The sequence below is a fragment of the Fonsecaea erecta genome (assembly GCF_001651985.1).
Source record: "Fonsecaea erecta strain CBS 125763 chromosome Unknown Scaff3, whole genome shotgun sequence".
Lineage (NCBI taxonomy): Eukaryota > Fungi > Ascomycota > Eurotiomycetes > Chaetothyriales > Herpotrichiellaceae > Fonsecaea > Fonsecaea erecta.
Window position 1 is genome coordinate 1,054,871 of NW_017387246.1, and position 23,717 is coordinate 1,078,587.

The 23,717-nt window shown below is 53.0% G+C and overlaps 6 protein-coding genes across 6 annotated transcripts; 3 read left to right on the top strand and 3 right to left on the bottom strand.

Moving 5' to 3' along the window:
- Positions 1-1,695: 1,695 nt before the first annotated feature.
- On the bottom strand, positions 1,696-2,839 carry AYL99_03624 (hypothetical protein; the record flags this gene model as incomplete). Its single annotated transcript, XM_018835138.1, has 2 exons — positions 1,696-2,642; positions 2,698-2,839. 2 exons carry the CDS (start codon positions 2,837-2,839, stop codon positions 1,696-1,698), a joined length of 1,089 nt encoding a protein of 362 aa, XP_018694788.1.
- Positions 2,840-7,719: 4,880 nt separating this feature from the next.
- Positions 7,720-8,312, bottom strand: AYL99_03625 (hypothetical protein; the record flags this gene model as incomplete). Its single annotated transcript, XM_018835139.1, has 2 exons — positions 7,720-8,031; positions 8,091-8,312. The coding sequence occupies 2 exons, from the start codon at positions 8,310-8,312 to the stop codon at positions 7,720-7,722; spliced, it is 534 nt and encodes a 177-aa protein (XP_018694789.1).
- A 3,032-nt stretch (positions 8,313-11,344) lies between these two features.
- AYL99_03626 (hypothetical protein) lies at positions 11,345-12,042 on the top strand (the record flags this gene model as incomplete). Its single annotated transcript, XM_018835140.1, has 2 exons — positions 11,345-11,547; positions 11,598-12,042. 2 exons carry the CDS (start codon positions 11,345-11,347, stop codon positions 12,040-12,042), a joined length of 648 nt encoding a protein of 215 aa, XP_018694790.1.
- A 324-nt stretch (positions 12,043-12,366) lies between these two features.
- AYL99_03627 (peptidyl-prolyl cis-trans isomerase-like 1) lies at positions 12,367-12,907 on the top strand (the record flags this gene model as incomplete). Its single annotated transcript, XM_018835141.1, has 2 exons — positions 12,367-12,399; positions 12,452-12,907. The coding sequence occupies 2 exons, from the start codon at positions 12,367-12,369 to the stop codon at positions 12,905-12,907; spliced, it is 489 nt and encodes a 162-aa protein (XP_018694791.1).
- Positions 12,908-15,998: 3,091 nt separating this feature from the next.
- AYL99_03628 (hypothetical protein) lies at positions 15,999-18,344 on the top strand (the record flags this gene model as incomplete). Its single annotated transcript, XM_018835142.1, has 1 exon — positions 15,999-18,344. The coding sequence occupies one exon, from the start codon at positions 15,999-16,001 to the stop codon at positions 18,342-18,344; it is 2,346 nt and encodes a 781-aa protein (XP_018694792.1).
- Positions 18,345-20,250: 1,906 nt separating this feature from the next.
- Positions 20,251-23,631, bottom strand: AYL99_03629 (hypothetical protein; the record flags this gene model as incomplete). The annotated part of the gene is made up of 2 exons (XM_018835143.1): positions 20,251-23,214; positions 23,290-23,631. 2 exons carry the CDS (start codon positions 23,629-23,631, stop codon positions 20,251-20,253), a joined length of 3,306 nt encoding a protein of 1,101 aa, XP_018694793.1.
- Between the last annotated feature and the right edge of the window lie 86 nt (positions 23,632-23,717).

Sequence of the window (23,717 nt, forward strand, 5' to 3'; positions counted from 1 at the left end):
GGTAGCTGCAGCCAGACGACGGAGGTACTCTCGTGCGGAAATGGAGAGTAACGACTCGGTCTCCTAACTGACACAGCTGTTATATGAATAGTCGGAGATTGATCACGCAGGGGTCAGTTTTCCACACGTAATCTAAAGGACACAAATGTGTTGGGTAGTAGGGAGGATAATTTGGATTGGCGAGTTTGATATGAAGCATTGTCGGAGGTCACCTGGCTCGAGATGCTTATGTACCCAGTTGCCTTGCAGGAGACGTGCTTTCCCCAGGTCGGTGGTACTTACCAAGCTGGACATCCCCGCTCATACGAGAACTCTGGCACTTCTGCCTGCAGCTGCGCAGTCTAGGAACCTGATGCGCTGGCGGTTTTCTGTGGGTGTTTACCAGGATCGCGCACCTGCTCAATCGCCAGCCCTCCGGAACCCTGCCCCGCTGAAGGCCTCGTCATTCAATTGCCGTTTGGGTCCCATCAGTGGTTGCCTTTCTTCATTGAACCGAATGATGCCCTGCGACGGAGGTCCAGACTCCCTGATTTGTCGGGAAAGGCAACCAAGCTGACATCAACTGCTTCTAGTTCTAAGTCTTCTGGCCTCCTGGGAGTCAGGAGCTCCACCTCAGGAGTATGGCGTGGCTGTAGCTGGCGCACTCCGGATCCACTGGCCTCAATTGGTGGCGCCTTTTCAACTGCACGAGCGAAGGATGTCTTGGAGACCGGTTAACTTTGCGGCGAACGCGGAATTTGAGGCTCTGGCACAGCCAGCCACGACCCTTGATGTGGGCCCAACCGCTCTAGGGCCGTTTGTCCTTTAGGCAACGGTAGCTTCTTATGCACATTACGCTTGGACAGCTTGGTCTTTACCATCCCGGTGCTAGATGACGATTCGAGGACAATAGGGTGGGAGGTTCGAGATCAGGCGTACTGCACCACTCGCTTGAGATGAGAGGCTGTTCCGCATAGATGGTCATGCACCTGATCCATCGTAGATCGGCCAGTAGTACAGAGATATCCAATGACAGGCTTGCCGACGAGGCATTTCGATTCTGTACGCGTCGAGGTCGACATGGTGGAATTGCCGAAAACCAGAACAACGGCATTGGCTGAAGACGATGGCTGGGGCAAAAGCTGGATCCTCAGGGCCTAAAGTCCTTTGTGGGCACGATTCCCTCGACCAGTCCAGCCATGGCTGCACGTGAATGAAGCTGGCCTCGGACCGGGCGAACGGCACTCACCATGAGTTTCTGGAAGCCCAGCTGCGCAGGGGGACATTGGTTTTGAGTTAGTCCTGGAACTGGAATTCCACTAGATGAGTTGAGGGTGGAGTGGCCTGAGGTCTGTATGGGCAGTCACGCTAGAAGCCGCAGCGCCCGATTCAGTAGGCAATCAGGAAGAGGAGGTGGTGGCATTAGAGTGGTTCTAGTGCACGTGGTAGTGTGGAGGGGTACATCTGGGAAGCCTGCTTGTACATAGACAAACGAGGTCCAAATACAGCATGTGAAAGAAAAGATATTATTAGCCATTACCAACCACTCCTGGTAGCGTGTTTGTGCCAAGGCGCCAGATGCCCCATAGTGGGGCCTAATAATAGTGCTCCCCACCTTATCGAGACTTCCAAATGCGGGACCCCAGACATACCCCTAGACATACCCCCAGACATCCCCCCGGACGCAGCCACCGCCCATAGCCATCACCATCGCCATCACTCGTCAAAAGCTTCAGTCACTTGTGGTCCCCCACCGTGATTGAGTGAGCCGTACAGCGCCGTCGTTCGGATCTCCTGTCTGAGATCTTCCAGCCTTCCTTGCGTCTTGGTCTTCATGTTACGAAAGGACATCTCCAGAGGTCCCGCTGCTGCAACGGCAGCTCGAAACGCAGCTGGATTTTCGGTCAGGACCGTGGCGAGCACTGCACCACCGTAAGTCCCCAGCCTGACCACCCACGCACCGACGCGCTGCAGCATTCGCATCTTCTCGAGTGTGTGCAGATCTCTCAAGAGCCTGTCCACAGCCATGCGGGCGTCCTCGCCCTGGAAGGTGGATTCCATCCTCTCGTTCATGCGGGCGAGCTGATCCGGCCGCCCGTCTCGGGAGAAAATGGCCTCGTACCTCTGCCGAATCACCTGCCCGGCGTCGGTTCCGCCCAGTGTCGATCTGTCGTTCACCATCTGCCGGGTGAGTCGCGGCACACAGCTCTGTTCCAGATGCCAGTCGATGATCTCCTTTGCCGACGCTTCAGTGTTGTCGAAGCGACACATCCGCGCTTGACAGCCAGTCTGGCGCATCTCGGCCCAATAGCTTGGATGTTCTTGCAGCTGCTTCTCGCGCTGGAGTCCAACTTCTGGTCTGGTCAACTCTCCCCATTTGTTCGTCACGAGCGAGATGTTTTTGTAATTCTCTCTTCCGGCAAATTTTTCCAACACCCTGACGTTCAAAGTCCCAACATTGCCCATTCTGACGCGAGTGATGTCGTGGATATAAATGATGCCACCGAAGGTCCATTCGACGCTGCAGACAGTATTGACGAACTCAGCAATCTTCTTCAACACGTCGTCGTCGCCCAGGACACCGTCGTCGAATCCGGGGGTATCGATCAGAAAAACTTCATAGCCGTTATGCACCATCGGGTAATGTTGGACTTCGGTTATGACTGTATATAGTGTCAGCTCTTAGTGTGCATATTCCTAGGCAATACGCATGATGACCAGATTGAAGATCGTCCCCTATTTTGATTGAGGGATCGCGAGTAGCTTTCTGGATAAAAGTGCTTTTCCCGGAACCAGTAAGACCCATGACAAGTATGTGGACTGAGGGCAGCCCCTGACTGTTTGTTCGCTCGGGAGGCATCGGTGCAAAGGTCGAAGCTGTGTTCTATTGTGGATGTGGTGTTGTTTCGATCAAGCGTGAATCTCCAAGAATTTCCCAGGAGCAATCGCAGCGCAGTCTGCGAGGACACGGCTCCTTTTTATGACCATGCAGAGCCGCCTCCAGAACTTTTCACCAGGAGGCCGCTGGGTGTTAGTGTGTGCAATACAAGGGCCGACAGAACCCATGACAGAAAAATTTGAGTTCGCCGTAGAGGGGGCATTGTGGCGAGGCGTGTGCAGCTATCGCAGGGTCTTGGTGAGAGCAAATGACTATCTCAAACATTGGCGCTGACGTCTCAAATTTTCTCGCAAAAGTTTTGGGCCATCCCTCTGACTTCTTCGTCTGGCAATGGCTTCTCCTCGGAGACAGGGTTGTTTGGGATCAGCAAAGGTTTGCCGTGTGATCTCAAGAGTCCGGCTGTCCACAGGGCTCAAGTTCCTCAATAGTAGGCAACCGCATGCGAGAAGGCAGCCACTAAAGGTCCAACGCAATGATCTCGCTCCTTTGTGTACGGAGAGATCCGTCTCCAATAACACTCCGGTGTTCTCTCGGACGTCCCCACAATTGAGAGTGACTAAGTCATCGCAGCATGTGCAGGAACTAACCAGGTCAGTATTGGGACAGGCCAGCTAAGAATGCTCGCTTCAGACTCCCCCGCGTTCGAAGAAAAGGCATAGTGGAGCTCTGTGAAGGCCGAGACTGGAAGGTGAGGCTCCGGTACAGGGGCATCAGCACAGTGACTCTGTTTTTCTCCATCTAGCAGAAATAGGACCGTAGTAGCTGCCTAGAGCCTGACAAATGATTGTAGGTGGGAAAAGCCCACTCGTCATCGTCAACGCGGCACGGACGCGTAAGCATCGTGCAGCTCGAGTCACTCATGTGCTCGCCTTTTCAATTTGGCTCGAGTTCCGTAGATCCAGTGGCAGCCAGTGGGTCCATGACCAGGGCTTTTGAGTTCCATCAAGTTGCTTCGGTCCAAACCTGAAGGGAGTTATGCTGCTGCAGGTCGATGCTTTGGTTTGCGAAAGATGTACTCGAAGGAGGTGGGCTGTAAAGTCTCACGTCGCAAGCCTCTCTTGTTTTGTCAGGCCTTGGACCTCACGACCACTCAGCGCTTTGTTACAGGTTCATAGCCACATACCACAATGGCTATCAAGTCATGACAGGAGATCTCCACCACCACCGACAAGATACTAAGCCGGCTTAAACAGACCTTCAGGAAGATCGCGGAAGATTTATGGTCGACAATAGCAGAACCTGGTGTGTACGGCTGATGGAAGTCGAGAAGCCAGGAGTTATTTGCCGACATCGTGGTGGAGCTGTTTGTACGAGTCGTCTTGCTCGCGATGGTGACCCTCTTTCACATTTGGAACTTGCACATCATCCAAGCATCCGTTTTGCGCCACCTGGCCTACGTCCTTGTGAGGTACAGCTTGTTTGTCGGCATCAACCTCTACCGGGAGTTGAAGGGACTTGTCAGATAGTATGCAGTAGGAAAATGTTGCAGACTCCAACGCAGAATCCCCCAAGCGATCTCATGTAAACTCGTCGCAAAAAAAGCCTGCTGTGAGTGGTTCGGGACTGCTTGGTAATAGAGGTTCCAAGGTGAGAACTAAGGCGAGAGGAAGATGTGAGATATTTGGCATACTACCGAGAAATTGGATGATTTACGGCTGGATATTATTTTCCGAAGCCGACAAGGTTGGAAAGAAGTTTAAAAATGTCCCGAACCTTGCCAAACCCTATTGTGTGGGATATCAGATTGCATCGACTCCAGTCAGTGATTTACTTATTGGTATCGTTAGACGCGGCGCTCATTAATGTCGCCGTCGAGGAGCTCGAGAATGTCGCTCACGGGGCCTGAGATCACAATGGCTTGCCTTCAGGTCGAATGGAATTGTTCTTCTGTTTTAGTCCTATGTCGCCAGTGGTACAGGCCAGGACTTGATCGGCAGATGCTTGTAGGTCGGTTGGGTATGATTCTGCCGCGTTGGTCGTACAGCTCTATCTAGTCGTGCTAGGAGCGGTGAAGGGTCCCTTTAGCTGCACTGAGCGACAGATGAGTAAAGACAAATGGCTGTCTTGGGGCAAAAAATCTTGGTGAAGCTCAAATCCGTGGTGCTATTAGTCTTTACGAAATTCAAGCGCATGGGGCCTCTGAATCCCGACTCAGCTCGCACTGCTAAACAAATCAAACGTGCTACTGCCACAAGTCGCCGAATCCATGCCCCCTAGCCATCCCTCTGTAGTGCTCGTTGAGCTCGGGCACAGAGAGATGTTCAGCTCTCGGCACGCTAAACCAATTCATGTGAGACTGTTCGGACTCGATGTCTTGGGATTGATCTGACGGGTGAAGGACTGGTCCTAGCCCGGGTTGCAAGTGAGCAGATATCGAAAGGTCAATGTTTGGACTGGCGGCGGGAAGTCTTGGGCGGCCTTGTTCTGCAGGAGGAGAAGTTGAGACGCATTCAATTGCCCTCGACCTGGTATGGCGCCGAATGGTGTGACGACAGGGCCCAGTCATGAGGGCCATCAAGCCGGCTTTGCAGATACCTTCGATGCTGGACGTCTGATCCGGTAGCTCTGCTGGCAGCCGATCGAAAAGGCTCTGCAGCGACGTGAGGATTCGGTCATAGAGTTCGAGCCTCTTACTATGCGTTCATGCTACGAGTGAGACGGAAACATGTCGGCAAACTCCGGCTAGAAGACCGCAATTGGGTGCGGAAATCAAGGAGAACTTACCAAAGATGTCAGTATAGGTCAATAGATTATGAGCTCGTCCAGGAGCAACAGTGTTATTTGCATATGCTGACTATGTGCGTCGGCACCTGGCAGACTCGGAGACAGGGAATTGGGAGTAGAATGGACCAAGCCCGCGACCAAGCCGCAGTTGCCAATGAAGATTGGTATCCTTGTTACATCCGCTTTGATGGCGAGAAAATCCAGCAGCATGAATGTGAACTGGGTCGCTGCCGTGAGGAACTATCGTATGGACCTTTCGAGCATAGATGGAGGAACAGCATCGACATTCTCTTCTCCTTGCTGGTGGCATGAGAAAATCGGAATGAGAGATGCGTAGAGGAATATGAGGCACTGATAATATACAGCCTGCAGATAGAGAAACCAGTACGAAAGATCGCATTCGTCGGGAGAAGAGTCTGTCTCCTCGGCCATGGTGTTCATATATGTTGTTATGCGCTCTTGTAATGGGCAAATCCTACCGTCCATTGTCAATAGGCTGCACAGATAGAGTGGAGATTCGACTCTGGGTTGATCCTTAATCATTTCGTTGATTTCAGACCTGGGCAGGTAGCGAAAGATAATGTATTATCAATCTTTTGAAAGAGATCGAGGTTGCGGGAATAGGTTATAGACTCACCATTGCGTAAGGGCGCGGATTACTAACGACATCTTGTTGCTCCGACAGCCCTCTTCGGGCAAAGATTCTGACAGCCTCTCAGTAGCCAAGTTTCTAGGGATAACATGACTGTCTGTCGCAGTCTTTATCAGATCCTGACCATTTAGGGGGAGGCAAAGATCACAGATCGAACGAATATTGTCGCGTGGGTGAAGTGGCAAATCCCGAATGCATTGCGTGATCCAGCAGGCCCAGCAGCATCTGCGAAGAAATTCTGATTTTCTGTTTTTTTCCTGGTTGGAGATATGTTTGGAGGGTCGATTAAGACCCAGGAGTTGACAGGTTGTGTAAGACAGCGCTGTTGACATTGAGTGTTAGTACACCGGCCCAGCCACGGTTTGGTACTCTTTGAGCACGGGAATGCTCAACTGGAATGGACGCCACTGCTTTTTTGGTCTCCCATAGCAAGCCAATACAAAGATAGGTTTCGCAAGTTTGGATGACGCCTAAGCATGGCCGATCGGATATCTGCAAAACCATGATACCGGCTCGGTCTGCCCAAGTTCTCCCAGTGAAATGGAGAGAGAAGAATGCCGGTAAGCCAGAGTCCCTGGTTATCTCATCATCGGCGGGTTCCTTGAAAAACCTGTTCATTTGTCAGTACCTGGACGAGCTAGAAAGGAGGCGGACGAAGCCCCATCTCGTACACAGAAGAAAGAGCAAAAATGCTGAGATTGCAAGTTCGCCTGCTTGATATCTGGCAGTCAAAGTTTCCTGCTCAAAAAACAATACGGCATTATGGATGCGCGAGAAATAGACTTCGAACAAGAGCAAACCAAGCTCTTGCGGAATGTGTCGAAGAGGCGACGCTAGATAGTCACGCCTCCTATGGGAGTTGGAAAAACCCACGCGTTTGCTTGGGGTGGACTATCTCACCGGGGTCAGTGGTGAAATAGTGCATGAACCTGCCATCATGGGACAGCACCAAAAATTGGTAGAGAGCATGCCTTGATATCCTTCTGCTCCTGCCGCACGAAGGAAGGCGAAGCCTGACTTGCTGCACCATCATTTGGATAGTCTCCTTCTGGAGTCGCGTCATGATTGGAATCACGAGAACCATAACCGTTGTCAGCCCCCAGTGCTCGAAATGAGGCGAGAAATCGTCGATCGAGAGGTAGAGGGTAGTAGCATCTTGCACCTTGCTTTTTGCAACGGGTACAGCATGGCTTTTGACGGGAGCAGCGCAGCTAGATGATGAAAACACATCAAGGAGTCAGCTTTAAGACGGCTGGGGCCATGCGAAGGTGGACGTGAACTCGCTCCAGGAATTGAGGCTGACATACCTTCTGGCGACGGCATCGTTGGCAAACGGTGGAAGATTTTGGAGAGTGAGGATCTTGGACATCCGACGGCATCATCGGATTTCGCCAATTTTAGCTGGAAGCTTTTGTAGTATCAAAATCTTCTAGTCCCTCGTGAAGCTCGCCGTGCTGGGATGATCTCAAGACAGCCCCGGCCATTCCTTACCCAGAATCTGGCCTTGGATCCGGACCGGTAATGCTCCGAGGAGAACGAAGGCCACCCTAACCCAGTTTTCCTTGCTCCGATTGTACCAACTGTGTTTAGTGGCTCGTTGAACCACCACATCTCCAGGGCGCATCAACTGCGTCTCTCCAGAATCCAGAATCAGTTCCGCTTCTCCGAATATGACGATACCGTAGTCGACAGACTCGGTGCAGTGCATGGGGCCCCGGTCCCCGGGTCCCATATCGATGATTCTGCACACCGAACCACCACGGATCGGGAGGGGCAGCTATGTTACAGATCTCCGAGCCAATCACCTGTGACTGTCGTGTAGTGTGAAGTACTCACGTCTTGGTTTGCTTCATTCACACAGATGTCCTCATCGTTCTCGAGGTCTATTGGTGTCTTTCCCGTACTGTAGACGGTGTTGTACCGAGCAACACCTCCTAGGACGGGCCAGAGATGGCGTTGGTCGACGGTCTGGAACATTGCCTGGCCCGCGTCATTATGAGAGGTTATCAGCCTCTTACTGACGGGAAGATTGTTGGGTATAGTTTGGTTTGTAGACATTGTAGGTGTAATATTGTAACAAAGCCTGAGAGAACTGCAAGACTGCTAATATGTCTATCCCAGAGAATTGCAGACAAATCTTTTCTCTGGGGACCGATGACTTATTATTGTTCTCATCTTTGACGAGACACCAGCTGACGAGCTAGCTACGGTGCCACGTCGTACTTTCACTTAGACAGCTGGCAGAGAATTGTCTTCGGCGAGAGCTTCAGAGTCGATTCTCCTAGAAAAACTGAATGTTCGGAGGTCGGACCGAATGGAGCACCTGAGGCAGCACTCTCCGATGGTATGGTCTACCTCTAGGTATGTGCTCGGTACCATGCTCCAATGTGCGCTATGTACGACGCTCGGCGATCCGCCCGGCCAGGCCCGAAAAAGTGGGACGCACAGCACCACACGCCAAAGTCTCTTTGGACTTACTCGCTTGCTTACCCTGCCTAGGGTGAAGGACTTGACTTGGTGATCTCAGACCGTACTACGGCTTGTTACGACTCTATTTGTCTTAGTTCTATAGTTCTATTGCATGAGCTGACCTTCGGGGCAAGTATCTGGATGACAAAAGGCGGGGATGGGTCATCGTCACGGTTGGAAGCCGTCACCATAAACGCCACAATAACCTGAAGCGACTGCAGCGACTTTGATTTATCGAGAGTCTGTCTCTCCGTACATTAATTTCATCCGTACTGGGCATTCTGCGAGTACCGTCGGTCAAAACAACTCTTTCAACCAGATTTAGGTGACGTGCTCCAGGACGAACAGGATGAGGCCCGGTGCGAACACATTCGAGGCTTCCTGTTGCTCAAAATCTCCAGTTGTACACGCCTCAGTGGGTCGTTTTCCCGCCAATAACGTTTTCCACTTCTGCAAAGTCATGACTGGCTTGGCCCATTGATACATGCCTAAGGGGATCATGTCCTCATGCTCCGTCTCCTGCAAACGAGCAATGAATACCGCCACGTGCGCGTCGAGAGCTGCGGGATGCTCTCCGCCAAGAAGCCACGGACTTCCTCCAGTCCCATGCTGAACGTGAACTGCATCGACCTTTTTAAGGTACTTCCTCGAGTCCTCGTTCGTTTGGTGGCAGGGCTCGTCATCAACCTGAGGCTGCTGTTGGGATGTATCGTTTTGAGAAAAAGGTCAGCCATGGGCTCGGTGTGGAAATGGCACACACGCCATTCAACACAAAGGGATCCTGGACTGACTAGTGGCGTTTCCATTCCAAGCATTTCGGTATATCACTAAGATATCGGCGCGGGCCGGCCTCTCATCGATATATGAAGTGATGTTCTTTATCCCGGCCTGATGTCGCGGTTTGAAGAACGCCAGATCCAGGAAACTGATCTCATGCAGCTCTTGGATCAATTTCCTGATCGTGGCGGCGTGTTGTGGAGGTCACAGGCTTAGGTACAACGCAAAGAGATAGTATGTGATCTCCATGCTGTCCGCGATAGGTTTTGGGAGAATCGCTTTATTGACCAGAGTGGGGACCTGTTTCATCACCAGTCCGTCATCTAATTTTCTGGGATTCTTGAAGCTGAGTGTTTCCCTATCCGGCCTCTAGGATTGACTTGACGGAGATAAAATTCCTGCAGTTGGCCCGAGTTGTAAAGCTGGTGGTAGAGCATACCTGCTGTCGGACACTCGGAGTACCTGCACAACTGTGACATGTCTCAAGAGCTTGCACAAAGCAACGGACAGTTCCCACACAAAGAAAACACAATACAAACAGTGCTCTTCATGCCGTCTTCTCTCCTCTTCTCTTCTTCTCGCGTCAATCTTGCGGAGAATCCACCTAGCTAGGTTCAAAAGACAGATCATAAAGATCAAGGTGTATAGCTACACCGCATAGTGATCGACGTCCGAGACCGAAAGGAAACACACTGGTTCGGATTTTACCATCCCTAGTGAGAGTTGTGCCCCCGCAAACTATTTAACGCTGAACTGCTGGCCTAGCGTTCAGCCAGGGGCGTAATGCGGGGAAGCCTGTTGGCGGGGACGCCCTTCAGGAGCTTTGCAACTATTTATGCAAGAAGTCTTATCCCTCCTCAACCCATTCCCCTCTCCAAGCAAAAGTTATAGTTGAGTTGTCAGGTAATACCCTGCTCACCATAGGGACTATAGTGAATTGTGTGCTCAAACAATGGTGAGCCCAGACCTGTACCCGGCCACTGCCGTTTAGCTTAGTGGACATAAGAGCAGTGTAAAAACACGCGGTTTCGAGCCGATTTGATTTCTGATTCCCATACCTTACATCAATAATTTGCTTTTGACAAGGGGCGAGGTGATGACGATGGTTATAGATTCTCATCGTAACCAAAGATCTAAGGCTACTTACACAGCCTTTTTTGAAGAATCTCGTGGCCGGTGGGAAAGCAGCGCATTGCATTACAGAGACAGTCGTTCTTTATCTCTTTCGTCGGGTTGAAGAATCAGCGTTCATCTCCCACTTGCCTCGGACAGGCATCAGGCTTGGCCTAGTGAGCCGAAACTTAGCTGTGGAATCATTCCCTGAGCACTTCTACCCGGGCCCCGGGCTGCGCTTAGGCCGCTCAAAGGCTTCCTCAGAGCCGCCTAAGCCGAGCTCAGGATTGCACCGCCGCAGCTCGGGTTTTAAGGAGTGGAAAAACGCCCGCCATCTTCGGTAGCATGCGCACCCACGGTTTGTAGGAGAATTCACCAGAGTATGACACATTGCTATGTGCAATCTCTATTTGCCCTGCTTAGGGACCACTCAGAGAGCGCTTAGAGTTGTTTAACTGACAGCTCAGTTAAACCTCGGGTTAAAGCGGGCTTCGCTCACCCTCTAGGATCAAACCGTGAATGGCAATTAGGTTTTTCGTTCTCGAGTAATTAGTCTAGGTACGGCCATCGTGGTGGAGTTTATAGGAGTGGATTAGTCATCTCCTCCACCTATAAATACCGGATACCTTAAAGCATCGTGACCCGGTGACGAATTGCTGTTCTCCAGATAAGTTGATTCGAGAGACTTGTCTTTTCTGACGAGCCAGCAAACCAATATCTTGCTCGACGATATGGCCCATGCGACAGAAGTTGTCTTCTTGCCCCTCAAAGAAGGGAGCGATCCGCAGAAGTTGAAGGCCACGATTGAAACCATCCAGAAGCATGGTCAACCATTGCGCATCTATTCAGGCGCCCAGGTCGAACACCCTAATGTTCACAACTTGTTCATCGACTGGACCAGTATTGGCCATCATGAAAAGTTTATCCAGTGGGAGTAAGATCGTCGGGCTTGGCCAGATTGCACCTCTACTGACGACGAGACAGCGGATATAAAGCCTTCCTAGACGACGCTGTGACCCAGTGTGCCGAACCCCCCAATCTTTATCATGTCCATTTCGAGCCATTCCCGCCCACTCCGGCCTTCTCAGAGGTCACCGAGTTCATCATGATTTACTTTCCTGCCGACTACTCGGCTGAGGACCAGAAGACTTTTCACGAAGGCATGAAGAAGTTCGGCAGTAACGTCAATCGCGATTGGGAAGGATGCCGAGGAACAGCCGGCGGTTGGGTCGCAGAAGAGCTCGAAGACCCCAAGACCTCAGAGAAGGCCAAGGTTTATGTTGAACTCATTGGGTGGGAGAGCGTCGATTCGCACATGAAGTACAGGGAGACCCAGTCCTTTAAGGAGAATGTTCCTCTCCTCAGGGGGGCAAAGGATCTGAAGAATTTGGCCATGGTTCACGTTGCAGCCAAAGAATTCAAGGCGTGAAGTGCCTGGGAGACAGTGAGTGCTACGGCTGCAGTTGTCAATGTCGCTATCTGCCGACCTTTACCTAGGTAAAGAGTGGTAGATTCTGAGATAGAAATGCATAAAGCGGGGTTGACGAGAAGAGGCGCCCCCACTGACACATGACGCCAAGCCGCCAAGCCGGAGCGCCCATTTGGGAAATCCCGATATTGAAGCCCTGGAGTTTTTTGGGCATTCCAGTGCCCCAAGCACCTCCTCCTTATACGTCGACGATTGATGCGTGACATGGAACACGACTAGACCTCCCCCCCAGTCGCAAGTTCTCAATACCCAAAACAGTCGAGCATGGCGACCGACGTGGTCCTTGAAACGACAATGGTAGGACTTTCGCCCGGTAACCTGCTGCATCTCGAGGACTAACCAGATTCAGGGCGCAATCACCGTCGAGCTCTACAACGACCATGCACCCAGAACCTGCAAGAACTTCTCCACCTTGGCCCAACGGGGATACTATAACAATGTCATCTTCCATCGCATCATCCCCAACTTCATGATCCAAACGGGCGATCCTACAGGGACTGGCCGGGGCGGCTCGAGCATCTACGGTGAAAAGTTCGCCGACGAGATCAGCCCATCCTTGAAGCATACCGGTGCCGGTGTGCTTAGCATGGCTAACAGCGGGAAAGACACGAACGGGAGTCAATTCTTCATCACCCTGGCGCCGACCCCGTGGCTGGACGGGAAACACACAATTTTCGGAAGAGTCAAGAGCGGAATGAAGGTCGTGCAGCGCATGGGGCTCGTCAAAACCAACACCGAAGACAGACCCCTGGAGGAGGTCAAGATCATCAGGGCGAAAGTGGTCGAGGGCACTGAAGCGGGATGACAGTCGACCGAGTCACCGAGACTCACACTCGCGCCACGATGTAATCTGTTGTCGCCCGGATTCAATATTCAAGAGCGACCCGAGCTGGTGGAATTGCCCAGCTTGCTGATGGCATGGCAAGAATGGACATGCTCACTCCGTTCAGGCCTAGGGTCTATTGAGATGCAGCACGCTATGATGGCTTTTGTCCTATCTATGAGCAACATTCTCGACGAGATCATCTCTAGAGGGATTTGAGAGCTTTGGACAAGCCACCAGCGCTTTTGAGGTTGAGGCAAAATTGATCCATGTCTCTCGTATGGCCTGGTCTGCACGGCGGCTTGATCAAATGCCTCAAAATCACCGGCATCAGGGGAACGGCTTTTGTGGAGATCCGATGCATATAAATCTATTCCCGCCCCTATCGTGCCCCTCAGTGTAGGGCAAGATCTGCACTGTGGCTTGGGAGAAGCGCTTCACCTCGCACTTGGATTTGTCTCCTATCCAGAAGCTGGCTGCTCCTCCTTGCATCGTCTCCGACGCCCATCTGGTGGACCACGCAAACGTGGAGAATTAAGAATACCAGGGGCCTACTGGTCGTCAACCAATGCAAAGTCTAGTTCAAATTGGATTCTTTTTTAAGCAACAACAGGGTTGGTGAGATGGGCGCTTAAAGAAAAGGCTTTGCAGCTTTTAGCCCCTAATATTGCGGCACGCCAGCCTTGCGTTGGTTGTTGATATTTTGATATTACGGGGAGCCCTTTTCCAGCCTAGCTCCAGCGTCTACGAGTACTCGTAGGTTCTGCAGCCTTCCACAGTCTGGAGACATGTTGAAATGCATCCAATTTGGACCCCGGGATCAGATCTCCGGGACTTGGAATTTTCGGATACTTTATTAGCTAAGTGCGGATCAAGTGTCACCAGGGGTCGAAGACTAGACACTTCTCCGATCTATCTTACGCTGAAGGACGACGTCAGCCTCGGTGACCAAGCGTCTTCAGTTCTCAAGATTCGCATCGTTACAGTGTTCGTGCTTCTGGCAACATAACGGGCTATCTCAGGGCGTCCAGCACGGCTCTTCCCAGACGAAAGAGCGACTGGGCAATCCAGTCCTTTTTGCAGCTGCGAGCACATGGAGGGACGCCTCAGCTGAAAATTCTGTCTTCTGAGAGACCGATGTCTGCAAATGGGGGATCAGGAGATGATTGCAACGTGTCACTGTCACACATAAGCCGGCAAACGGGTTGCGCCAGCTCTGAAAGTTTGTTTCCCTCTGCATCGAACTTTTGGGTGGCGGCTTATATCCCACGACGCGAACGAAGGGTGGCCCTAGGCTTAGCATGTGAACAACCAGATAACAACTTGACCATGTTGGTGAACGGTGACGGCACAATGTATGGACACGATGTCCCGAACACTGGCGCAGTCGTGGAGCACGCCCATCCTTCTCTTCTGAAGACTCTGGAACAAGTAGTTTTGTATACTTCTTGACTCGAAAAGGCAGACCATAGTCCGACAGTTGCAACTCGATTGCCGCTCTTGCCGCGACCTTGTCGGTATCCAGCTGTCATCTCGAAGGTAACCATAAGCGCGATTTCATTGGTCAGAAGTGACTCTGAGCATGGGAACGACCTTACGAAAGATCGACGGCTGAGGGGCCAGGGTCCATCACCTCGCCTCGGGTACGAGTAATCCAACAGAGAGTTCGGAAAATATCAATCACTTGGCGATGGCAATCCAATCTCTTTCAGCACAACGTGTATAACCCTCCGAGTATTCGTAACGTGCTTGCTTGCACTTGGTAGAGGAAGGGTCCGTCGACGTTTTGCAATCGTACCGTGCCGATGTTTCCGTATCACTCTGCAGAGTGCAATTGTTTCCCTTCGACAAGTGGGTGTGTGGGGAGACAAAGTCAGCCAAGGTGGGCAATGAGTTGATGGGAGTTGGATGCTGTGCGGTGGTTGGGTGACGGGGTTCCTGCAGTATCGCAAGCTAGTCGGGCGATTGGCGGGCTGCAAGCACTTCCCGGGTCCAGCCACAGGTCGTCACACCTGGGCGGCAACGCTCTAAGGCCTCCCATTCGCTTAGCCTGGCCTACCGAGGAGGGCCTAGTGCGCCTAGAGGCCGCCTAGACCAGGTAACAGTCCTTCCGGACCACCCAAAGCTGATCTTCCCTGCATCCTCAACTGCAGCTGTTCCTGGCTTATCACCTTTCTTCTCCAATCACTGCCTCTCCTGCGATGCATTTCGTCGTGCTTTTCCCTCCATCTGCGTCTCTTATTCGTCTACCGTGCTGTGTGACTGCTTCAGAAGAGGGGTCTCGGTCCGCTCCAGATCTCCACTTGGTCTACTGGGACGCCACCATGTAGGCCACTTCTGGTCTCACCGCACAACCAATGCAAGCTCTCGTCGAAGCGCTGACTCTCCCTCCGTACCGCTGAGATGCACCAGCGTCCACGAGATGCAAGACTCTTCGCGGCCTCCAGAGCTCGATAGCTCTGCTCTCCCAATGCAACTATTGCTGCTCTCAACCCGAAGCTGCTACTGTGGTTACTCTTTTGGGTCGATATCACTGTGAGGAGAGTGAGTAGCGGGGTGCGCAAATCGCTCTCGCACGCGCGGCCGTTGCTTCTCATCACCACCACCACCACCCAAGTCGGTTCTTTCACGCTGGACGATGTCTTCTCCCGCATGATCCCAGAGTTCTATATCGCAGCTTTCGCCCCCTCCTCCCCGTCCCTCCCTCCCCAACGTCCCAGAGGCTTCGGGTTCCTCTGTTCTTCCATTCCTTACACTCGCTCCCAGTCGTTCCCTTCTTCTTGAGAGAGCAGGCTTTCTCTTCTTACCAACCTTTTTGCGCGAAAAGAAAAACTGCATATCTCAGAAGGCGGGTCCACTGAGCGGTCTCGAAATCCATGACCACTGTGCGAAGACGAACAGACATCCAATAGATTCGACGGTCTGACCGCAGGCCTCTCTTCCCTCCGCCCCCGTACACGGTCATCCCAGCGAGTGTCTCTTGACGAGACCGCTTCTCACCACTATTCCCCCCTTCCCTTACACTGCTGGACCAGCTGTCAGGTGTGGAAGAGGTATTTCGCGCAAAGCAAAGATGCCGTCAGTGTCGTCCGAAGCATTGGCGCAGTTGGCAGGAAAAGGGATTGAGCAGAGTGTGAAGGAATTGGTCAAGAGAGTCAACATCCCGATAAACAGCACAACGCCTCCCGACCTTATTGCTGCTATCCAACATGATCCCTTCAACCAAGCCGGCAAGTATGGCCTCATTTTCGTTTACATCGGGATCATCCTGGTGGTGTCCACAACGATCAAGCGGCTGTACTACTACTGGGGCGACAAGATCCGAACCGCTCTGTACAAAGAAGAAGTCATCAACTCTGCCTCGACGGTCAGCCCGTTGGGTGTGTCGCCGAACCAAGGGTTTGGCGATTACGAACTGCCCAGCGCCATAAGTGCCGGGACAGATGGGTCGACGAGACATTTCTTCCCGTCCTCGGGACCGCTGGTGGCCGAGAAGGCACAGCAACAAGCAGCCGTCTCAGCCATTGCACCCCTCAACATCACGATCGCCCTATTTCGATGGGTCTTCTACAGACCCATCCCAGCTATCAGGCTGGGCAAGTGGACATTCACGTTCCCTTCCCTGGGAGTTGTCGTGGTCATGGCTATATGCCTGGTGTCGTCCTTGCTCTACTGTTTCCTCCCCAGTCCACTCTTTTACGCGTCCATGTCATACGGATCTCCTCCGCTGGCAGTCCGGGCCGGGATGATGTCTGTCTCGTTGCTCCCATGGGTGGTCATGCTGGCCAACAAGGCGAACCCCGTGGCTTTCATGACTGGGATTGGAGCGGAACGACTTATTGTACTCCACCGCTGGACAGCGTATCTATGTGTCATCTTTGCCGTCATCCATGCTGTCCCCTACTGGTACCAATCGGTCACGGATCCCGCTGGCTTTGCAACGTTCAAACTCTATTTCAGCCCGCAATACTGGGTCTACACGACGGGTATCGCAGCTATCGCTCCCCTGATCTTCCTCACGCTCCACTCCATTCCCATTCTGCGACACAAAGCATACGAGCTCTTCGTCCTCTTGCATATTCCAGTGGCCTGGGCCTTCATTGGCCTCATGTTCTGGCACTGCCACAACTACTTGACATCATGGGCGTATCTCTACTCGACTGTGGCGCTGATGCTCGTATCGCTGCTCACCCGGGTCTTCTTCTTGAACTGGATGAACCCGTTCCGATCATCATGGCTCATCGGAGAGGAGTCGGCCGTCACCATTCTGCCTGAGAATGCCATCAAGGTCACCATCCCCACGCAGAAGCGGTGGCGTCCGGGCCAGTACGCCTACTTGAGGATGCCTGGCATTGCTCTCTTGGAGAATCACCCCTTCACCATCGCATCACTTTGCAGTGAAGACTTCCCCTCTGAATACGGCGAGCAGTACCGAGACATGACTTTGGTCTTTCGACCGTTCTCGGGCTTTACCCGCAAAGTCCTGGACACTTCAATCAAGAAGGGGCCTTACAAGACTTATCGGGCTTTCGTCGAAGGGCCCTACGGCGGCATGCAGCGGCAAATGGCCTCGTTCGACCAGGTCATCTTCTTCGCCGGCGGAAGCGGCATCACTGCCATTGCGAGCCAGTTACTCGACCTGATCAAACGCATGCGCGACGGCAAGGCCACCACGTCCAAAGTGCACGTCGTCTGGGCCATGAAGCGGCCCGACATTATGGAGTGGTTCAAGGAAGAGCTTCGGATATGCCGAGAATGCGCTCCGCCGGGTTCGGTGCAATGCCATTTCTTCATTACGGCAGCCAAACGATACGAACCCTTGCCAGAGGTCAAGGAACACCGCCTGAGTGGTATCAGGGACAAGGTCGCTGACGTCCTCGACAAGGCCACGGGAGGGTCCAAGCGCAACTCGGCCCTGGTGATGATGGATCAAGAACCGGACCTCAAGCGCGAATTTGAAGATATCATCACCGCACTCCCACAAGCCTATGTCGCTGCTCCTCGTCACCTGGCGCCACCTGACAGTGAACAGGCACAACCATACTTTCCACCGCCCCCGGTTGACAAACGCGTATCAACCATCTCCCAAGCACAGATCGAAGCTACACGGTCCTTCGACTTCGGTTTCCCTCAAACGCCGACGAAGTTCCAAAAGAACCTCATGCGATTCGCCTTTCTCCCTACAAACGTCACATCTCAGCGACGAGATGGCTGGCGGACCGAGTACGGAAGACCCGACATTCCGTACATGCTCAAGGGATTGAGCAAGGAATTTGGACGCCGGACGTGCGTCTATGTCTGCGGACCCCCGGAGATGAGGACCGACGTGGCGAACACTGTGGCGCGGTTACAGAGTGAGATATGGAAAGACTCGGGTAAGGATGAACTATTCTTGCATGCGGAGAATTATGCGATCTAAATCTCTGTGTGTGAATGTGCCCCACCGGCGGAGGGAGTTGACGTGGACATGATACTGCGGTTTAATATCGAAGGGGCCAGCTTCTGCCCCAAGCATGGAAGGAAGCGGAGCATATACCATACACCACACCAGCGTGGAAGGGGTTTATAAGACCCGAGATCTCATGACCTAAATGAAGGAAGAGAACAAGTTGGGTTCTCTTGACATATGTCATGGCGACAGTTTCTGATATGGAGCCCTTGTGGATAGCGGTCTGGGTTTCCGAGCTGTTAGGCCGGGAAGGAGTTACGATACCCTCTTGTTTGTCCTGGCAGTCCCTATTTAGCTCTTTTGTACAAAATAGAGTCAGAGAACCATGATGACTAGAAACAAGAAGCATGCTTGCCATGGCATGGCATGAATGAGAGCCGAGTCCCATCTCGACTGATAAGGCTGCCTACCACTCGAGTTCGATCGCAGAAGTTCTCCATGTTCGTACGACTGAAGTCCTCTGACCGACCCATGCCCAAGACTGGGACTTGTGTTGCCATGTGTTGCCATCGTGGTTTGGGGAGTATGTAAAGTTGGCAGCACGCTGGCACTGGCGCTGTCATAGGGTATTTATTGGGTAGCCTGCAACTCGTCAGCTAGCTACGTGTGTGGACTCCGTAGAGGAAAGTCGAGGAATCATGTTCTTTCCATGGGAATCCGGGTGCGCCGAGGACACATATTACATATACTGTAGGTGCAACCATATGTGCTCCAGTCTGGAGCAGGAGAAGGAGCATGAAACTAGCTAGTCAATGGATTGATTGACTTCTTTCCCACCACACACACCCTCATACACACACACACACACACACACTCTCTCTCTCTCTCTCTCTCTCTCCCCCTCTTCCCTCCCCTCTCTCTCTTTGTCTGTCTGTGGGGACTAAAAATCGCAGCAAAAATTCCGAGAACCTTCCTCTTTCCCCCTCTCTGGCTCCGTCAGGCGTTCGGAAAGACTAAAATTGCAGTACATGGCCGGAGCACTCAGCCTCCACCACGCCCGAAACTAGGTACGCTAGTGGTATTTTCCCACAAGGAGTCATGGAGTCTGAGAGCCGCCAGGCGGTTCGGGACTAGAACCTGTCGACTTTTCGTCCTGCGTCAATCACCGGGAGAGACCAAAACTGCAGTGTCATGCCACCCACAATTACTCGGAGAACAGGATCGAACAGTGTCAGCCTTACCTCGACTGACCAGCACTGCACTTTTATTCCATATGAGCGAGTATCTATTAGACAACGACGACGCCTAGTGAGCTCTCAGTCTCAGCCCACTAGCCCACAGCCACACCCGGGGAAGAGCGGCTAGGCGTACTTTCCCACAAGGAGTGATGAAGACTAAAAGTACAGTGTTGTATGTGGCATGCCCCTTAACTTGTCCTTCCCCTCGTTGAACTCGGAGAGACTAAAAGTGCAGTGCAGCCAGGTGCATCACTTGAGGGCCGGGAGAGACTAAAAGTGCATTGCAGATGGTCCTGTACCCACTACTTACCTAGGTTACCGTACTCGGTACCCAGGGATGGATTGGATATCCGCACTAAAAGTTGCGCTTAGCCTGTCCAGCTCGTCATTCTGTGTGGGTGTGGGTGTGTCTCTCTCCTCTCGTAGAGACTAACGATGCAGTGTGTTACACAAAGATTAGGTAAACCCTTGTGTACGAGGTACGGAGTACATAATACGTAAGGCTGAAAGGATACAATGATCTGGCACTCGTGCAGAGCAGGGACGAGGCTGAAATGGCAGAGGCGGTCGATCGCCCGATGCTGGCGATCTATCTAGGTCGTGTTGCCAGATCATGCATTGATAGCGTGAGCCGAGTCCTGCTTCCTCAGGAACAGATCCTCCCCAGACGCAAAGTGACCGGTGGATTGCCATGCCATTCAGCCACAAAGCTCCCAAACACCCAGTCGTCCGATACTCTCGCCGACGTTACGCACAATACAGAGCCTCCTTTGCCGGTCCTTTTGCTTTTCGCTCAGGCCGTCATCCGGCTTAGACTCTTCTTGCCATCCCTCAATCACCCGTTGGCCCCAAATGCTCCCCACAGCCGTGCCCCGACCTTCAGCCAGATTGTACCCACCACTCGTGATGAAACCAATGAGGTCGCGCGGGTCGGGACAGGGCACGTGTTTATCCCATTCTGTCGGTTCATTGAATGGGTCGATCATGAGGGGCGCCAGGTCTTCCATGTTCTCAGTAGCGTGGTCAAGAGGGTTTGCCAGTACTTCGCCATCCTCTAACGTAGAGACTGCCTTCTTCTCCTTGCCTCTTCCTTTGCCTTTGTGCTTCTCCTTGGGAGGCGGTGGCTCCTCCTTGGGTATCTCCCCGTCCCCTCTCCCAAAAGCACTGTCCGGTCCGAAATTCTTCACAATCTCTTCAGCAGCATTCTTGGGCAGCACATTGATTTTGGCGAGTGATTCATGTGGGTAGCTGGCGTGGTGACGGGGGATGGAGAATTTGTTGGTCTTGATCTTGGAGATTCGAGAATGACCGCTTCGTGCGTGTGCGTCGAAATGGTTGTCGAGAGCAAGCCAGCGGGAGCGAAGGTCGCGAGCAGCGGTGACTGACGATGTTGGCGTTTCCGTCTGACTTATTGTGGGAGGACGTTGCCCGGGCGGTGGCCCGTCAGAGCTCCAGCTCTGTGGCTGGGTCTGCTGAGATCTGTCCGCCTCAAGTGCCACTGATTCAGTAGAACAAGCTGTTGATCCTGGTTTTGGCAATGATGGAAGGCGATAGATTCGCGCAGCTGGAGACGGTGTCCCTTTATCGAGCAAGGTGATCCGAACTGTAACCAGTACAGGACATGGTGGGAATGTGATGTGCGTGGGCTGTTTCAACAGGGATACACTCTGTCCCGGCAACAGTTGGGTAAATTGGACCTCTTCTACAAGTTCCGGTACAATATCCGGCTCCCCTTCACTTTCCGGACTCGATGTATTTCGTCGACGACTTGAATCTTTCTCGTCGGCTTCTTTTGCTGCTTGAGATTTGGCCGCTTTTCGCTGTCGCTGTGTAAGCAATGGCGCCGCCGTCGTCTGAGCAGAGACGCTTTTGGCTAACTCCGAATGAGGCGTGGTTTTTATTAGCGCTGGATCTTTGGTGGTCTCAAACAAATACTCCCAATCACAAGACCAACCTCTTCCGAGCTCACCGCGCCTTCCCAAACCCAGGTCCAAAGTATCCCAGGCAACTCTATGCTTCGGAGGTCGCCTGATCCACGAATCAAACCTCTTTTCACTTTCAGAGCGCTCCCAAGCTTTGCCCGCCTCGGTGCCGGGCAAATCTCCTGGGAACCACGGTATTTTATGCTCAAACAACAGCTGCTGTTTCTGACGTAGACCCCCGAAGCGTGGAGTGCCACCGGTCGACAAAGGGTAGAACATCAATGAGCGCCACACTGGGTCGACGCACGTCCAGGGGAGGAGAACAGTCCACGTCCCTTGGGAGTTTTTGGCAGCACTACCCTCCGCTCTGGACGCGAGAACGATGACCGGGATTCGAGGATCCTTGGCCGTGGCCGATGGTGCATGGCCCGGTGGTGCGAGTGCTCTCCGTCGATTGATCGCTTTTTGGGACGGCAGGGTGTTGCGGATCCGCCAGCGCGCCTTGTGCGATAGTAACGCGGAATACTTCGGCCGCTTGTCGGGCGGCCAGGAAACGAGGATCTCATCCAGTAGAGTTTGTTCCGAGGCGCTGGGAATCTTGATCGGCTTGGGCGGATGATTGAGCCTGGGATCGACCGTATCGAATGCGAGCAGCGCGTTCTGCGGCAGGATACTGGGGTTGTTGAGTCCAGCGAGGGACGCCCACAACGACGAAGTCGCCTCGGCAGCTTCAGTATGTGCGGGAAAAGCACGAATCACACCCAGTAAGGCCTCGGTTGAGCCGGGACCTTGGACCTCAATACTTCCGATCTCAAATCGCAGATCTTCAATCAGAACCTGCGGCTTCTGCATTTTGGCGACCTTCATCAGCTCCTGCCAGCACTGATAGAATGCAGATGGATGGATTCGGATGAGGATTTGGTGGCTAAGTTTCGTCTTCCGTTTTGCCGCCTTCTTCTTGGTCTTTGGAATTGCAGACTGCTCTATGTCGCCCTTGTCGACCTTCATTTGCTCCTGGTTAGTGGTAACGTGGGACTGATCGACGAGCTCAATTTCCATCTTATCTTCGCTCTGACCATCCTTCGGGCTCGTTGCATCGTTCCGCTGGTGTTCGAACCAGATCACCGTTACCGGCGAAATAGGGCGCTTTCCGTTGTCCCGTTCTGAAATCCATCCGTGAGCAAACCGGGTTCCAGCCTTCCACTTCTTGTGCATAGCCGGTGAGAGCCCTTGTGGGGCGAATGAAAGTGCCTTCAGCATGTTGTCGAGTGCCGTCTCTGTTCCCAGACAGGCAACTGTAGACATATAGCTGGTGTCCCAGGCTATACATCCCTGGGTGCCAGCAGCTCGATGACTCGGTCTATAACTCTTCTCCGTAGGGCTCAGCGGGATGGACATTCTCCACAGCGGCTCCGTAGGCCGAGTCATATGCGCGCGTTTGGTATGCCACAGGTGCGTTGGCAGCCATGTCTTGTCGACCTGCCTCCTCTTGTATTTCGTCGTCGCTGTGGGCGGCTGAGCCAACCTGTTCTTCTTCAATCGTGGCACACGCGCCGTCAGGACGTGGTTTGCAGGATCGGGCTGCTGAGCGTTGGCCTTGGCCTCTTTTTTCCTCTGACGCACCGTCTTGTGCTTCTGGGTGAGCATTTTGAGGGATTTGGCCGTTTCTAACCGCAGCCTCAGCCTTCGCGAGGGAGTCCGCGTCCGCTTCGTGACGGTAGGAGTGTTGTCGTCTTTCATCTATAGTCCTCCTGGTCAGCGCCTGTCAGTACGCCGGCATCTGGTGCACGAGTCGAAGATAAGGGCACCGCCAACCTCACGTTCGGCCCTCCTCCGCAGCCGTCGCGGCACCTTTTTGGCATTGTGACTGGCCGTCCTCCGTCTCATATGCCTGGGGACCTGTTGAAACGCTCGTGTAGACAATTGCTTCTTTGCCTTGCGCATGCTCTTCTCCAAAGCACCGATCTCGAACTCCCGAGCCTTGATGAAGGAAGCCACATTGAGTTCCCCGCTCGCCGACACGACCGCCTCCGGGCGCTGCACGGGAATCGCTCGAGCATCATGATTTTTTTGCCGTTTGCGCGCCGCCGAGGACTGGCCAGGCTGGTCAAAGGCGACCTTGCGCTTTTGCCCGGCTTTCTGTGTTGGCGGAGCCATTGAAACGTGGACAGAGGTTCACCAGAGCGCGGTGCGCGTTGAAGTCGAATTTGGGGAAACCGAGGAGAATTTATTTTGCGGGTTAA